Source organism: Dryobates pubescens, chromosome 31 (genome assembly GCF_014839835.1).
Source record: "Dryobates pubescens isolate bDryPub1 chromosome 31, bDryPub1.pri, whole genome shotgun sequence".
In the NCBI taxonomy this organism is placed as follows: domain Eukaryota; kingdom Metazoa; phylum Chordata; class Aves; order Piciformes; family Picidae; genus Dryobates; species Dryobates pubescens.
The window spans coordinates 4,766,257-4,782,338 of NC_071642.1; the positions used below are offsets into that span (position 1 = coordinate 4,766,257).

General features: G+C 65.1%; 1 protein-coding gene across 1 annotated transcript; it reads left to right on the forward strand.

Annotated features, from left to right (window-relative positions):
* Positions 1-4,258: 4,258 nt before the first annotated feature.
* Positions 4,259-8,753, forward strand: ABHD17A (abhydrolase domain containing 17A, depalmitoylase). Its single transcript, XM_009909607.2, has 4 exons — positions 4,259-4,617; positions 6,187-6,381; positions 6,953-7,132; positions 8,420-8,753. The coding sequence occupies exons 1-4, from the start codon at positions 4,298-4,300 to the stop codon at positions 8,643-8,645; spliced, it is 921 nt and encodes a 306-aa protein (XP_009907909.2). The 5' UTR covers positions 4,259-4,297; the 3' UTR covers positions 8,646-8,753.
* Positions 8,754-16,082: the final 7,329 nt, after the last annotated feature.

Below are 16,082 nucleotides of genomic sequence, written 5' to 3' on the forward strand. Positions count from 1 at the left end.
TGAAGGCCAGGCTGGATGTGGCTGTGAGCAACCTGCTCTGGTGTGAGGTGTCCCTGCCTATGGCAGGGGGGTGGAACTGGATGATTCTTGAGGTCCCTTCCAAACCTAATGATTCTATGATTTACAATAATTACAGGTATTTACAGTTAATGAACAGCATAAGGACCAGGGGAAGCTAATAGCTTCTCCCTGCCTGCTCACCCTTACCCTCCCTGCACATAAAAGGGACATGAGACAGAGCAGAGCAGTTAATACCAGTGACAAAACTGATGCAGCCAAGGTTAGTAAAGCCACTTAGTGTCTCCCAGCCCTAAGAAGGACACTGAGAGGCTGGAGCAGGTCCAGAGAAAAGCAAGAAAGGTGGGGAAGGGTCTGGAGAACAAGGCTGGGGAGGAGCAGCTGAGGGAGCTGGGGATGTTCAGCCTGGAGGAGGCTGAGGGAGACCTCATTGCTCTCTACAGCTCCCTGAGAGGAGGCTGCAGTGAGGTGGGGGTTGGGCTCTGCTCCCTAGGATCAGCTGATAGAAGAGGAGGAAATGGCCTCAAGTTGCCTCAGAGGAGGTTTAGGTCGGACATGAGGAACAATTTCTTCCCCTTGGGGGCTGTCCAGGGCAGTGGCGGAGTCCCCATCCCTGGAGGGGTTTCGGAGCTGTGCAGATGTGGTGCCGAGGACCCTGTCTTGGGGGTGCAGTGCTGGGGTAAGGCGTGGACTGGATGACCGTAAAGAGCTTTTCCGGTCTAAACAAGTCCGTAGCTGCGGGGCCAGGGCCCGGCAGCGGCCGTTCCCCGGCAGCCGCCACGGCCGCGCAGCCGCGGGCACGGCCGCGGCGTTCCCATGGCAACGGGAGGGGGCGGGCCGATGACGTAATTTCCGGGCAGCAGGGGGCGGGGCCAGAGCGGCCGTTGTGCAGCGCCGCCCCCGCCGCGGAGGGCCTGTAGCGACCGAGTCGTCCCTTCGGCAGCCCCGGCAGCGGGGGGGGCCCGGCCGGGCCCCGGCAGAGCATGTCCCGGTACGGGGGGTGCCGGGCCCGGCTCGGCCCGGGAGCGGGGCGGGCGTACAGGGGGCTGCTGGCGGCGGGCGTACGCGGCTCGCGGGGCGGGGGGAGGGTCCCGCACCGCTGAGTGGAGGCGGATTTGGGGTCCCACAGCGGTCGTGGGGGGCCCGCACGGGTCAGCGTGGGGGCAACGGCCGCGAGGCGGTGCGGGGGACCCACACCGCTCAGTGGAGGAGGGGGGTGCGGGGCCCACAGTGGTCGTGGCCAGGCCCACGCCGGGCTGTGTGTGTGGGAGGCCTACGGCAGTCGTGGGGGGGCCGCTGCTCTGCGTGGGGGCTTGGGGAGCCCACAGCGGCCGTGGGAGGCCCACACGGGTCAGCTGGCGGGGAGCGGAGGGAGCACACGGGGCAGGGATGGGGCAGTCCCGCACCGGTCAGCGTGTCGGTTTGGGGGGCTTACAGCGGATGGGGGGCGGCCCATGCCGTTTATTCTGGGGGGCTGTGAGCCCCACGCCCGTCAGTGTGGGTGGGGGAGGCCCACAGCAATCAGTGTGTGGGGTAGGGGGGGCTGGGGCACCTATTGGTCATTTGAGCGGGGAGGGATTGAACAACAGCAGTCAGTGGGGAGAGAGAGGCCCAGAGCAGTCGGTGGGGGTCCCTGGGTGGTCGATGTGTGTGCCCCCCCCTACAGCAGGCAGTGCAGTGGGGTGCCCACGCCGGTCGGTGTGTGTTGAGCAGGGGCCCCAACAGCAGTCTGGGGGGAAGGAGGCCCACGGCGGTCGCGGGGGGGGGGAGGGAAGGTCCCACGCAGGCCGGTGTGTGTTGGGGGTGGGGGCTCCTGCGCCTGCCAGAGGATGGAGTGGGGGGAGGGTCAGCGTGTGCCAGCGGCACTCAGGGCTCCATCCTCGTCAGTGTGTGGGAGCCTCTCCGGCAGCAAGCACTGCGCGGGGTGCACCCACCGGTCAGTGGTGGGGGCTCCCACCCTGGTCAGTGAGTGGATGCGGCGTGGGGCCCCTCGCTCCGGCTGTGGGTGAGAGCCCGTGCCGAGGGGGCCAGGCCCTGCGGGTGGCGCGGGTCCAGCCGCACGCTGGCTGCGGGCTCAGGGTGGGTGGTGCGGAGCCGGCCCCCACGGGGGGCAGGTGCCAGGCCGGGCACGAGCGTGACACCCTGCGCGTCCGCTGCCAGCCGCCCCCTGCCCGCGGGCACCCACACCCCGGCGTGCCCGGGCGCGACCGCGGCTGCCGGACACCGCCGGCCGCGCCTGCTGCCACGGGCTCGGCGCTGCCCAGCCCAGGCAGGGACGAGGCTGCCATGTGCGGGCAGTGCCGCTGCCCCCAGCGCTGCGGTGGGCGGCCACCGGCCCTGGGGGGGGGACCTGAATCCATCCCCAGCCCCCGAGACGCGGCGCCGGGGCTTGGGACGCTGCTCTCTTCTCCTTAGTGCCGGGTGATAGAAGGAGAGGAAATGGCCTGAAACTGTGCCGCGGGGGGGGTTAGGTTGGAGGTGAGGAACAATTCCTTTGCTTCCAGAGTGGTCAGGGCTTGGCACAGGCTGCCCAGGGAGCTGCTGGAGTCCCCATGCCTGGAGGTGTTCCAGTGCCCTGTGGCCATGGCACTTGTGGCTATGGTTAAGCGGCCATGGTGGGGTTGGGTTGCTGGTTGGACTCAACCTTGGGAGGGCTTTTCCAGCCCAAACAATTCCCTTGATTCTGTGTGATCCGGGAGGATTTGGGCGCCATGTGCCTGCCTTCCCCTCCCAGCTGGGCGGGAGGCCTCCCCCCCCCCTCCCCCCTCCACCCTTTCCTCCCCTTTCCCAGCGCTGCTGAAGCAGATGGAGCGAATTCCTCGGGGTGTGGGCTGCTCTGACATTCCTCAGCGAGAGCCTGTGCCCAAACTTGCAGAAAATAGTTGCCTTTTTCTCTTTTTTTTTTTTTTTTCTTCCCCCTTCTATTTTTTCCCCCTTAATTCTCTTCCTTTCTCCCCCCCCCCCTCTTTTTTCTTCGGCTGTTCAATCCTCCCACCACCTTGCGCCGGGGTTTAGGGAGGTCCTGGAGGCACCTTTGTGCCACCCACTGTGTGGCCATTGTGGTGGTGTGGGCTGTGTGAGATCCCTGTCCTCGCCTCCCCCGGTGCGGGCTGCAGCGCAGGGTGTGGGCTGGGAAGTGTTGAAGGAGGCTGGATTTGGGGGGGGGGAGGAGTGGGGGTGCGTGGGTTCAGCCTGAGCATTGGGGCTCTGTGTGTGTGTGAGCTGGGGACAGGACCTGGCTGTGCCAGGGAGGTGCACGTCTGTCCCCAGCCCAGGGTCAGATGTGTCTGGGGGTGCCCACTGCTGTGGGGAGGAGCAGGATGGGCTCCAGCCCTCACTGCTGCCTGGTGTATCTTGGCGGGGGGAGGGGTCCTGGAGGGCCTCACACCAATCATTACTACTGCCTGATGTATCTGGGGGGAGAGGGGGATCCTAGAGGGGCTCCAGTGCTCACTGCTGCCTGATGTATCTGGGGGGAGAGGGGGATCCTAGAGGGGCTCCAGCCCTCACTGCTGCCTGATGTATCTGGGGAGGGGGGGATCCTAGAGGGGCTCCAGCCCTCACTGCTGCCTAATGTATCTAGAGGGGGCCGGGGAGAGGTCCTGGAGGTGCTCAAGCCAACATTGCTGCTGATGATGATCTGAGGAAGGTCGTGGGGGGGATCCTAGAGGGGCTCCAGTGCTCACTGCTGCCTGATGTATCTGGGGAGGGGGGTCCTAGAGGGGCTCCAGTGCTCACTGCTGCCTGATGTATCTGGGGAGGGGGGTCCTAGAGGGGCTCCAGTGCTCACTGCTGCCCGATGTATCTGGGGAGGGGGGTCCTAGAGGGGCTCCAGTGCTCACTGCTGCCTGATGTATCTGGGAGGGGGAAGGGGGGTCCTAGAGGGGCTCCACCCTCACTGCTGCCTGATGTATCTGGGGGGTGGGTGGGAGGGAGGGGGTCCTGAAGGGGCTGCATCCCTCAGTGCTGCCTCTGGGGGTGGGAGGGGGTCCTGGAGGGGCTGCATCCCTCAGTGCTGCCTCTGGGGGTGGGAGGGGGTCCTGGAGGGGCTGCATCCCTGACTGCTGCCTGCCCTGCCCGCAGGCCACCGCCGCTGCCCGCAGCCAGCCGGATGGCTTCCGCTCCTGTCCCGACCGGCAGCACCCCGGCCCGCGCTGGACTGTTGGCGACAGCAGCGCCCAGGGCCAGCTGAGGGCAGGCCGCCGGCGCCCCCCCGCCCGCTGCGGACCGCCCCCCCCCAGCCCGCTCCGGCCGCTTCCCGCCCGCGGGCGCCGCCGCCATGAACGGGCTGTCGCTCAGCCAGCTCTGCTGCCTCTTCTGCTGCCCGCCCTGCCCCAGCCGCATCGCCGCCAAGTTGGCCTTCCTGCCCCCCGAGCCCACCTACGCCGTGGTGCCCGAGCCCGAGCCCGCGGGCAGCGCCAGCACCGGCTCCCTGCGCGGCAGCGGCGCCGCCGGGGGGCGCTGGAAGCTGCACCTGAAGGACCGAGCGGACTTCCAGTACTCGCAGCGGGAGCTGGACAGCATCGAGGTGTTCGTCACCAAGAGCAGCCGGGGGAACCGCGTGGGCTGCATGTACGTCCGCTGCGTGCCCGGCGCCAGGTGAGCCGCCCCGGGGTGCGCCGGCCTGGGGCCGCGGAGCTGGGGGCACGCCGGTGGGCTCGGGGCAGGAGGAGTCTCATCAGGCAGATCTCGCTCTGAGTACAGCACTGGGCACTAGCTCCAGGGGCCGGGCACAGGGGCACAGGGTGTTAGGGGTTGGAAGGGACCCCCAGAGATCATTGAGTCCAACCCCCAGCCCGGGCAGGATCGTAGTATCCAGCACAGGTCGTGCTGGAAGGCATCCAGATGGGGCTGGAAAGTCTCCAGAGAAGGACACTCCACAGTGCCTCTGGGGAGCCTGCTCCAGTGCTGGTCCATCCTGCCCCCTCCTCTCCTCCAGTTCTGTGTCCTAGCCTGACCTGGCGGCCTGCAGAAGGAGCTTGGTCCCCTACGGGGGTTTGGAGGCACCCTCCAGGCTGGGTGATGCTGCCCCAGCTGCCAGGACTGGTCTGGCTTGTGGCTGCAGCTGGGAATGAGGTTAAAGATGGAGCAGAGGCGAAGCCAGAGGCTGTGGGGATGGAGGGGTCCCCCAGGCTGTCCCTCACATCAGCCCTGATGTCATACCATGAGGTAATGCTCCAGATTTGAACTGAGTGTCACTGCGAGGCTCCTGGGGAGCTCCAGAGGGTCTGTGCCAGTTGCTCACTCTCTGTCCCCAGCCCCTGGTGACCACATGGATGGTAAGAGCCTGTGCAGGCCTGGAGGTCATAGAATTGTGGTCTCACAGAATGGGGTGGCTGGGAAGGGACCTTTCAGACTCACCCAGTCCAACCCCCTGCAGCCAGCAGGGACATCCCCAACCAGGGCAGGTTGCTCACAGCCCCAAACAACCTGACCTGCACTGGTGCCAGGGATGGAGCAGCTCCAACCTCTCTGGCAGCCTGGGCCAGGCTCTCCCCACCCTCAGGGTCAAACATGTCTCCCTTCTCTCCACTCTCAAGCTTCCTCTTTTAAATCCAAACCATCCTCCCTTGTCCTGTCCCAGCAGGCCCTGCTCCAAAGTCTGTCCCCAGCTTTCCTACAGGGCACTTGGAGTCTGATTCACCACACATTTGATTCCTCAGGGAGAGTGAGAGGAGCAAGTGCCAGAGGGGCCAGGGGTGCCCGGGGCAAGGGGCAATGGGCACAAACTGGAACCCAGGAGGCTCCACCTGAACAGGAGAAACTTGTTTGGTGTGAGGGTGCTGGAGGCTTGGAGCAGGCTGCCCAGAGAGGTTGTGGAGTCTCCTTGTCTGGAGAGCTTCCAACCCCTCCTGGCCATTGTGCTCCCGGGCAGGCTGCTGTGGGTGCCCTGCTTTGGCAGGGGCTTGGCCTGGATGAGCTCCACAGCTCCCTCCCAGCCCCTCCATGCTGGGATTCTCTGCTCTTCCCGGGAGCACCTCCAAGGAATGCTGTCCACAGAGACCAATTCCTTGGTGGCCAGGTCGGTGCTGGCCCTTTGCATGCTGGCCTTTGGCTCTCATCCTCCCGGGCAGGCTCGACCTGGCTGGCACGGCCTGGGCACCTCCCGCCGGCTGCGAGCGGCAGGGCCGGGCGGCAGCGTGCCCAGCGCACCCCCTGTGCCCGCAGGTACACGGTGCTGTTCTCCCACGGCAACGCCGTGGACCTGGGGCAGATGAGCAGCTTCTACATCGGGCTGGGCACTCGCATCAACTGCAACATCTTCTCCTACGACTACTCCGGCTACGGCGTCAGCTCCGGCAAGCCCTCGGAGCGCAACCTCTACAGCGACATCGACGCCGCCTGGCAGGCGCTGCGGACGCGGTGAGCACCGCCCCGGCCCCCCCGGCGCCGGGAAAGCCCTGCTGGGAAACCGGGAACGGCCCCCAGGGGGCTCCTGGCTGCCTCCCAGCGCGGGAAGGGGGAGGCCGGAAAGCAGCTGCAGCGCCGGCGAGGCTGGGGACCCGGAGGGGTAGGGTAGGGATTCTGCGGGGGTATGGCCTGGCCTGGGGGCTGGCACAGGCTCTACAGGGGTATGGCCTGGCCTGGGGGCTGGCACAGGCTCTGCAGGGGTATGGCCTGGCTTGGGGGCTGGCACAGGCTCTGCAGGGGTATGGCCTGGCTTGGGGGCTGGCACAGGCTCTGCAGGGGTATGGCCTGGCCTGGGGGCTGGCACAGGCTCTGCAGGGGTATGGCCTGGCCTGGGGGCTGGCACAGGCTCTGCAGGGGTATGGCCTGGCCTGGGGGCTGGCACAGGCTCTGCAGGGGTATGGCCTGGCCTGGGGGCTGGCACAGGCTCTGCAGGGGTATGGCCTGGCCTGGGGGCTGGCACAGAGCAGGGTGACCCTCTGGCCTGTGCCCCTGGGTGCTGAGCTGCCCCCTGCTCTTCCTGCAGGTATGGGATCAGCCCCGAGAACATCATTCTGTACGGGCAGAGCATCGGCACCGTGCCCACGGTGGACCTGGCCTCGCGCTACGAGTGCGCTGCCATCGTGCTGCACTCCCCCCTCACCTCCGGCATGAGAGTCGCTTTCCCCGACACCAAGAAGACCTACTGGTTTGATGCCTTCCCCAAGTGAGTGCCTGAGCAGGGGCCACAGGGGCACCAGGTTGTTGTCTGGGTTGGAGAAGCTCTCTGAGGTCATCCAGTCCAACCCCAGCATGGGCACCAAGCCATGGCCCCAAGGGCCGTGGCCACAGGGTTCTGGAACACCTCCAGGCATGGGGACTCCACCACCTCCCTGGGCAGCCTGTGCCAAGCCCTGACCACCCCTCCAGCAAAGAAATTGTTCCTCATCTCCAGCCTCACCCTCACACATTTTCAGGTCGTTTCTTCTTGTCCTATCACCTGATCCTAGGGAGCAGAGCCCAACCCCCACCTCCCTGCAGCCTCCTGTCAGGGAGCTGTAGAGAGCAATGAGGTCTCCCTCAGCCTCCCCTTCTCCACGCTAACCACTCCCAGCTCCTTCAGCTGCTCCTCCCCAGCCCTCTTCTCCAGACCCTTCCCCAGCTTTGTTGCCCTTCTCTGGACCTGCTTCAGCCTCTCAATGTCCTCCTTGCAGTGAGAGACCCAAAACTGACCCCAGCTGTCCAGACCCTTCAGCTCTGGAGGGGCAGTGCCTGGACCAGCTCTGTCCTGGTCACCAGCCCTGACCATGCAGGGGGTTTGTGGTGAGAACTGTGGCCCAATGAGTGGCTCAGCCATGCCCACCACCTGCCATTTGGTCCCCTCTGGGTGTCTGTGCCCCTGCTGAAGCCATTGTTGTCTGTGTACCCTTTGCCCCTCTGGCTGCATTACCTCCTGCCCATCCTGTCCCAGTGTCTTTGTTGTCAGCTTCTTGTCAGGTGTCACAAGCCCAGGGTGTCCCTGGGCCACCCCTTCTCTCCAGGGTATCTTCTTGGTCTTTGTGCCCCTCTGTGGAGCTGGCAGGGCTGATGGCAAGGCAGTGCTGGGGTGGGACAAGCTCCTGCTTCTCCTCTCCCTTGCAGCCAGGAGGTCCCAGGGGACAGCCACCAACCCATGCTCTGTGTCCCCATGGCCTCATGTGGCCTTTGGGGTCAGGCTAAGAGCTTCCCCTTCAGAGCCTGATGCGGGCAGGGCCTGTGCTCCTCTGTCCCTCAGCCCTGCCTTGGGTCCTTTGGGACTGTTGTCACCACAGTCTGGTCCTCATCTGTCACACCAGGGCAGGGGGGTGGATTTTGTCCTGCAGCACATCCTTGGCAGCAACTCTGCTGGGATCAAAGAGCATTTCCTGATCCCAGTTGTGGTTTGGGGGGTGGGGAGGAAGGGCAGGAAGAAGGGCAACGCCTTGATCCCCTCTCCTCACCCTCCCCTCCCTCCCTCCCTCTCTCTCTTTGGCAGCATCGAGAAGATCTCCAAGATCACCTCCCCTGTGCTCATCATCCACGGCACTGAGGACGAGGTCATTGACTTCTCCCACGGGCTGGCACTCTTCGAGCGCTGCCCCAAGGCGGTGGAGCCGCTCTGGGTGGATGGGGCTGGGCACAACGACATCGAACTCTACAGCCAGTACCTGGAGCGCCTGCGCAGGTTCATCTCCCAGGAGCTGCCCAGCCAGCGCACCTAGTCCCGGGCTGGCCACAGGGGGGCGCTGCCCCCGGCCTGGCCACAGGAGGCTGCTGCCCCCCTCGATGGCCACAAGGGGGCGCTGCCCCCGGCGTGGCGACAGGGGCATTTGGATGCTGCCCCCGGGGTGGCCACAGGGGCAGGGGGATGCTGCCCCCGGGGTGGCCACAGGGGCAGGGGGACGCTCCCCGGTGTCTCCACTTCTTCTCCCGGCCTCCCCTCCCCCAGGCCCTGCTGCTGGAGGTGTGAGGAGCTGGTCCAGGCTGGGCTGTGGGCCGAGTGCCCTGGAGAGGGCAGTGCCCTTCCTCCGGGGCACAGCACAACTCTCCTCCCTCCCTCCCTCCCTCCCGGGGTCGGCCCCGGCGCTGCCGGCACCCCCGGCCGGGCTGGCACAGGCTGGCAGCTCCCTCCTTGCCCCCTGCCCAGGAAGATGAGAGCCCTCCCTGCTGGTGGCACAGCCTTGGCTTCGGACACGTCCTCATCCCCTCTCCTCGACCGGCTGGCTCCTCAGCTCCTGCCTGCTCCACTGCTCTGACGACAGCAATAAGGCAGCTGGAGAGGGGCTGGGGGCCCGGCCCCCTCCTCAGCCCCCCTGCAGGGTGGGCCCCAGGCTGGGTGTGCAGCTCCTGCTCCCTGCAGCCTGCCCGGCTGGGAGCTGTCCCGGGACCAGCGCTGCCGGTGCCTGGCGTTCGCCCGGGGCTGGGGCAGAGCCCTTTTCCCCAGGGGAATATGGGGATAGGTGGAGGAGGTGCCCCCCCTGCCCTGCCCCCCCTCCAGTCCAGTCCTGCTTGGAGCACTCCCCAAGTTCAGGTCACCCCTGGAGAGCCTCCTGCAGCTCTTGGCATGCTCGGGGAGCAGGGCCAGGAACCCAGGCACCCAATAAAGAGCAGAGGTTTAATGTTTTACCTGCCTGTGCCCCTTCCTTGGCTGCTCTGGGAGCTGCCACCCTGGCACCCACCCTGGGCTGGGGGGTCCTGGCCCCTTGGCTTTCTCCATTTACATTTGGCCAGAGCCCCCCTCAGCATTTGCCCCCCTCCCCTGGGGCCCTGGCAGCCCCAAGGTGCCAGTGGGTGGGGAAGGAGCCTGTGAGGCCCTCCCAGGACAGGGCTGCAAAGGTGGCTCCCAAATGGGCCATGGGGACCCCTTCTCCCACCAGCCCCTGTCCTGCTTTGCCAGGGCATCCTGTGGGATTGTGGGGGCAGAGGGGGGAGATGGCCTCAGCCTCCTTTGGAGCTGTGGCAGTGGGGGGGTCAGGAGTGCTGCAGGGGATGGAGGACAGCCCCAGGGCCTGCCAGGGTACCAGTGCTGGGGGGGACACTGCATGGTCCTGGGGGGCAGAGTGGCCCTGGGGGGGAGCAAAGCTTCTCTTTGACCTGCTCCATGCCCAGCTGTGCCCCTGGCTGCTGTGGGACTTCTGTGCTGGTGTGTGTGCTGCCCATAGAGGTGGGGGCATGGGGCACCCCCTGTGCCCTCCTGCAGCCACAGACCAGCAGAGCTCTGAGGTTGTGCTTTGCAGGTCTGTGCCTGCCCTGAAATCCCCTCAGGAGGAGGGCAGCCCTCACCCCAACCCACACAGCAAAACCCCTTCTGCCCCTTCCCCTGCCCACAGGGACCCTCAGGGGCTCCCAGGCAGCAGTTCCCCCTCCTTCTCTGTGCCCCCCTGGTGTCCCCTCCCTAGTGCCAGCCCTGCAGGCTTATGTGAGGAGCTGTAATCTCCTTAGGGGCTCAAGGGCCTTGTGGAGCCCCACACATGGAGCCCTCAAATGCAGCCATTGTTTGGGGCTGGGAGCCATGGGGGGCACAGGACCCTCTGCTCCTCACACAGCTCCCTGTGCCCATGGTGGGTGCCCCAGTGCAGGAGGGGGGACCTTGGCCTGGTGCTGTGCAGGAGCTGGAAGAGGATTGCACAGAATCCCAGCAGGGTAGGGATGGGAAGGGAGCTCTAGAGATCATCCAGAGCAGGGCACCCACAGCAGCTTGCCCAGGAGCACAATGCCCAGGGGGGCTTTGGAAGCTCTCCAGGCAAGGAGACTCCACAACCTCTCTGGGCAGCCTGCTCCAGGCCTCCAGCACCTTCACACCAAACAGCTTTCTCCTCCTGCTCAGATGGAACCTCCTGGGTTCCAGTTTGTGCCCCTGGCCCTGTCCCTGGGCACCACTCAGCAGAGCCTGGCCCCAGCCTCTTGCCCCCCACAGCTCCTTTGGCTCTTGCTGAGCATTGCTCGGCTCCCCTCTGGGGCTGCTCTGCTCCAGGCTCTCAGCCCCAGGGCTCTCAGCCTTTGCTCCTCACAGAGCTGCTCCAGGCCCCTCTGCAGCCTCCCCTGGACTCTCCCCAGCAGTTCCCTGGCTCTGTGGATCTGGGGAGCCCAGAAGTGGACCCAGTACTGCAGGTGAAGCCTCACCAGGGCAGAACAGAAGGGGAGGAGAACCTCCCTTGCCCTGCTGGCCACACTTCTCCATGCCCCCAGCAGCCCACTGGAGCCTTCTTGGCCACGGGGCTGCATTTGGATGCTGGGGCTGGATCCAGGGCCCAGGAGCTGGGGTGCCTGGCTTCTCCCTGAGCATCCCCCAGGTACCAAGCTCCTGCTGGGTGACTTTAGAGCCTTTAGCTCAGAGCAGTGCTGGCAGGCAAAGCCACCACAATGGCCCAGCCCAGCTGCCCCCTGGCCTGGCCTGGTTGAGCAGGGCCAGAGCAGCCCCCAGAGCCCTAATCCCAGCACAGAGAGGTTTTGTTTCCACCCAGGGTATTTTTATCCTCTTACTTCTCCCAGTTTCCTGTCGAGTTGCTGAGGCCTTTGAGCAGCTCCACATCACTGCTGGGACCTCTTGGGGCCAGTGGCTGGGCTGGGAGGGCTGGGGTGCTGGAGTTTGTGTTTGCTGTGGCTCAGCTTGAAAACTGAAAAGCAAAAGGTCAGAAGAGTTCAGCCTGATCCCCAAAGTTTAGACCCAGCTCAGGGATCTTGTCCTGGTGGACAAAAGGCTATGAGCCAGCAAGGTGCCCTCGTGGCCAAGAGGCCAGTGGCATCCTGGGGGGCATCAAGAAGAGTGTGGCCAGCAGGTCAAGAGAGGTTCTTCCTCTGCTCTGCCCTGGTGAGGCCACAGCTGGAGGCCTGGGGCCAGGTCTGGGCTCCCCAGCTCAAGGAGGTCAGGGAGTGGCTGGAGAGGGCACAGCAAAGGGCTGCCAGGGTGCTGAGGGCAGTGGAACCTCTCTGGTGGGGACAGGCTGAGAGCATTGGGGCTTTAGGCTGGAGAAGAGCAGCCTGAGGGGGATCTGATCAGTGCTGAGCAACACTTCAAGGGTGGCTGTCAGCAGGGTGGCACCAGGCTCTGTTCAGTGGTGCCCAGTGCCAGGCCAAGGGGCAGTGGGCACAAACTTGCCCATCAGAAGCTGCCTCTGAACATGAGGAGGAACTTCTGTGACTGAAGGGTGGTGGAGGCCTGGAGCAGGCTGCCCAGAGAGGTGGTGGAGTCTCCATCTCTGGAGCATTCCAAGCTCACCTGGATGTGTTCCTGTGTGAGCTGCTCCAGGTGCCCCTGCCCTGGCAGGAGGGTTGGACTGGATGCTCTCCAGAGCTCCCTTCCAGCCCAACCATGCTGGGATTCTGTGACATGGGGTCCCAGGGTGCTGGACAGCACTGGCTGCCCCTTCCCTGGTGGGTTGGATCCCAGTGTTGTTATCTGGAACTGGGTCTGGATCCTTCTCTGCTGCTGGCCCAAGGGGGTTCAGGCACCATCCCCACCCTGGCATGGGCAGCTGGAGTGAGGAGGGAGGCTGCAGGGCCCCCAAAAGTCAGGAGCCAGCCCCCAGGGGTCCTGGGTGCAGCATCCCCCAGCAGCAGAGCCAAACTGGGCCAGGAGCTGCTGGGGTGACAGCTCTGTCCCCAGCACTGGGGCCACAGTCTGGGAGCAGCAGGAAGGGACAGGGAAGGAATGGGGCTGGGTGGGGGCCAGACCTGGATGGGGTTTGGTGCCTGTGGAGAGGGCTCTGCCAAAACCACAGCAGGATGTGGAGGAGGAGAAAGGCCTCAGAGTGTCCCCAGAGTCCCTCCTGCAGCCACAGCAGATCAGGAACAGGGCAGGGATCCCCCTGGGTCCTTTTGAAGGACAAGGAAGAGCCAGGAGAGCTGAGGGAGGAGGCTCCTGCTCCTGTCACTGCCAGGACAGGCTGGGCTGAAGGGAGCTGTGTGGGCTCCATGTCCCTGCATGTCCCTGAGTAGTTGTGGAAGGAGGTGGTGGCAATGGAAGGAGATGATGGTGGCTGTGGAAGGAGGTGATAGCTGTGAAAGGAGAGGGTGGTGGCTGTGAAAGGAGAGGGTGGTGGCTGTGGAAGGAGAGGATGATGGCTGTGGAAGGAGAGGGTGGTGGCTGTGGAAGGAGAGGGTGGTGGCTGTGGAAGGAGAGGGTGGTGGCTGTGGAAGGAGAGGGTGGTGGCTGTGGAAGGAGGTGATGGCTGTGGAAGGAGAGGGTGATGGCTGTGGAAGGAGAGGGTGATGGCTGTGGAAGGAGAGGGTGGTGGCTGTGGAAGGAGAGGGTGGTGGCTGTGGAAGGAGAGGGTGGTGGCTGTGGAAGGAGAGGATGATGGCTGTGGAAGGAGAGGGTGGTGGCTGTGGAAGGAGAGGGTGGTGGCTGTGGAAGGAGAGGGTGGTGGCTGTGGAAGGAGAGGGTGGTGGCTGTGGAAGGAGAGGATGATGGCTGTGGAAGGAGGTGGTGGCTGTAGAAGATGATGTCTTGGATGTCTGTGGGATCCCAGGGCAAAGGCCTGGATGCCCATGGCCAGGAGCCCTTGGCAGCAGTGCCCAGAGCCAGGGCTGGGCATGGGGCTGTTGGGCTCACCAGGTGACCAGCCAGGAGGGGTTTAAGTCTCCTTTGGGGCATAAATGAAGCTTTTGATGGCCAAGGCCTGTGTGCCATGGTCATGAGACCCTGCTCAGAGCCCAGCTCGGTCATGGGACGCAGCAGCCTGCATTAAGGAGCCTTAAGGAGCTTTCTGAGAGCCCTGCCCTGGGCTTTCACGTGCTCCTCATATGAGCAGGGATGGCATAAAAGGGGCAGGGGAAGGATCCTGGCCGTGCTCAGGCTGCCAGAGGGGAGGGCACCGCAGGAGGGCTGCCAGGGGCTCCGCGTGGCACAGGCCAAGATGGAGGGAAGGGGACAGGAGAGGAGGAGGAGGAGAGGAAGCTCTGGCAGCAGCCCCTGGCTCTGCCCTGCCAGGTGAGTGAGGCACAGACCTGGGGCTGGTGGGGGACAGCTGGGGACAGGGATGGTGATGGGGCTGGGGGGTGCCCAACTGTCCCCACCCCTTGAGCAGCACCCAGGCTGTGAACATCCACCCTGGTGTGCCCATGGCAGTGCCCATGGCAGTGCCCAGCCACCAGCTGGCACGTCCCTGGTGAGCAGCAGTGAGGGTGGCACCAAATCACAGGGAGGAGGGAGTGTGGGGTGCAGGGGGGCACTCACTGCCCAGTGCTGGGGGGCACAGGGTTGGAGGGTGCCCAGCGGTCCCCAGGGTGCTGGGTTGGGGCCTGGGCCCTGCAGGTGGGCATTAGTGGGATGGACCCAGAGAGCTCTGTGCTGTGCACACAGGTGTGCAAGGCACTCACATAGGTGTGCAGCACCCAGAGAGATGTGCAAGGCACTCACAGAGATGTACAAGGCATCCACACAAGTGTGCAAGGCAGCCACAGAGGTGTGCAAGGCAGCCACAGAGGTGTGCAAGGCACACACATACAGGTGCAAGGCACTCACAGAGGTGTGCAGCATCCACAGGGGTGTGCAAGGCACCCACACAAGTGTGCAGTGCTCACAGAGGTGTGCAGCACCCACAGAGGTCTGCAAGGCACCCACAGAGGTGTGCAGCACCCACAGAGGTCTGCAAGGCACCCACAGAGGTGTGCAGCATCCACAGGGGTGTGCAAGGCACCCACACAAGTGTGCAGTGCTCACAGAGGTGTGCAGCACCCACAGAGGTCTGCAAGGCACCCACAGAGGTGTGCAGACCCCCACCCACGTGTAGATGCCCATGCCCCACCCCTGCCCCCCACGTTGCCTCTGCAGTGCCACGCTCATTCCCACACTCATGCACCAACACCCCCCCAGGGCCCCCCAGCTGCCACCCCTCACATGGCCACACACTGGGGGGCTGCAGTATCCCCTTGGAGTGTCCCCTTGCGGGGCTGGGAGCCCTTCTGGGGGCCTGGAGCACCCTGAGGGGCTGGAAGGTTCCTTAGAGGGTTGAGAGCGCCCTTGGGGACCAGGAGGATGCTGGGGGGCTGGAGGAACCCCTGGGGGCCAGAGCATCCCCGTGGAGGGTTGGAGCATCCTATTGGGAGGCCAGGGGCACCCCTGGGGGGCTGGGAGCACCCCACACTGTCCCCAGCCTTGGGGCTGAATCACACCCGGGGCTGCTTTCACCTCCTGCAGCCACACAGCACAGCCTGGGGACCCCCTCCCTCCCCCCCTCCCCCCAGGCTCACTCCATCTCTCCCCACCCGCAGGAGCCTCGGCCGGAGGAACGCGAGGGGCCGCGCCCCCCCTGCCCCCTGTGAGCTTCCCTTTGTCATCCTATGCCTGAGCCATGTCTGGAGGCTGGGAGGCTGAAGGGAGGCCCACGGGCTGCCCCCCCCCGCCGCGGCACAGCGTGGGACACTGCGGGGCCGTGCAGCCCGGACCCCAGCCCCGGCGGAGGGGTGGGCTGGGAGCATCCCTGGGGGGCTGGAGTAACCCCTTGGGGAGCTGGAGTAACCCCTTGGGGGGCTGGGAGCATCCCTGGGGGGCTGGAGTAACCCCTTGGGGGGCTGGGAGCATCCCTGGGGGGCTGGAGTAGCCCCTTGCGGGGCTGGAGTAACCCCTTGGGGGGCTGGGAGCATCCCTGGGGGGCTGGAGTATCCCCTTGGGGGCTAGGAGCATTCTTGGGGGAGCATTCTTGGGGGCTGGAGAAACTCTGGGGGGTTGGGAGCACTCCTGGGGGGACTGGAGCACCCTGAGGGGCTGGCAGGATCCTTAGAGGGCTGAGAGCACCCTTGGGGAATCAGGAGGATGCTGGGGGTGTGAAGGAACCTCTGGGGGCCAGAGCATCCCCGTGGAGGGTTGAAGCACAGACAGGGACCTGGTGGGGCAGGGCCAGAGGAGGCCACAGCAGTGCTGGCAGGGCTGGAAGCCCTCTGCTGGGAGGCTCCAGGCTGAGAGAGTTGGGCTTGGGCAGCCTGGAGAGGAGAAGGCTCCAGGGAGACCTTCTGGTGGCCTTGCAGGGCTTAAAAGGGTCAAGAAGAAAGCTGGGGACAGACTTTGGAGCAGGCCCTGTTGGGACAGGCCAAGGGGGGATGGTTTGGAACTGCAAGAGGGAGCTTGAGAGTGGAGAGAAGGAGAAATGTTTGACCCTGAGGGTGGGGAGAGCCTGTCCCAGGCTGCCCAGAGAGCTGGGAGCTGCCCCATGCCTGGC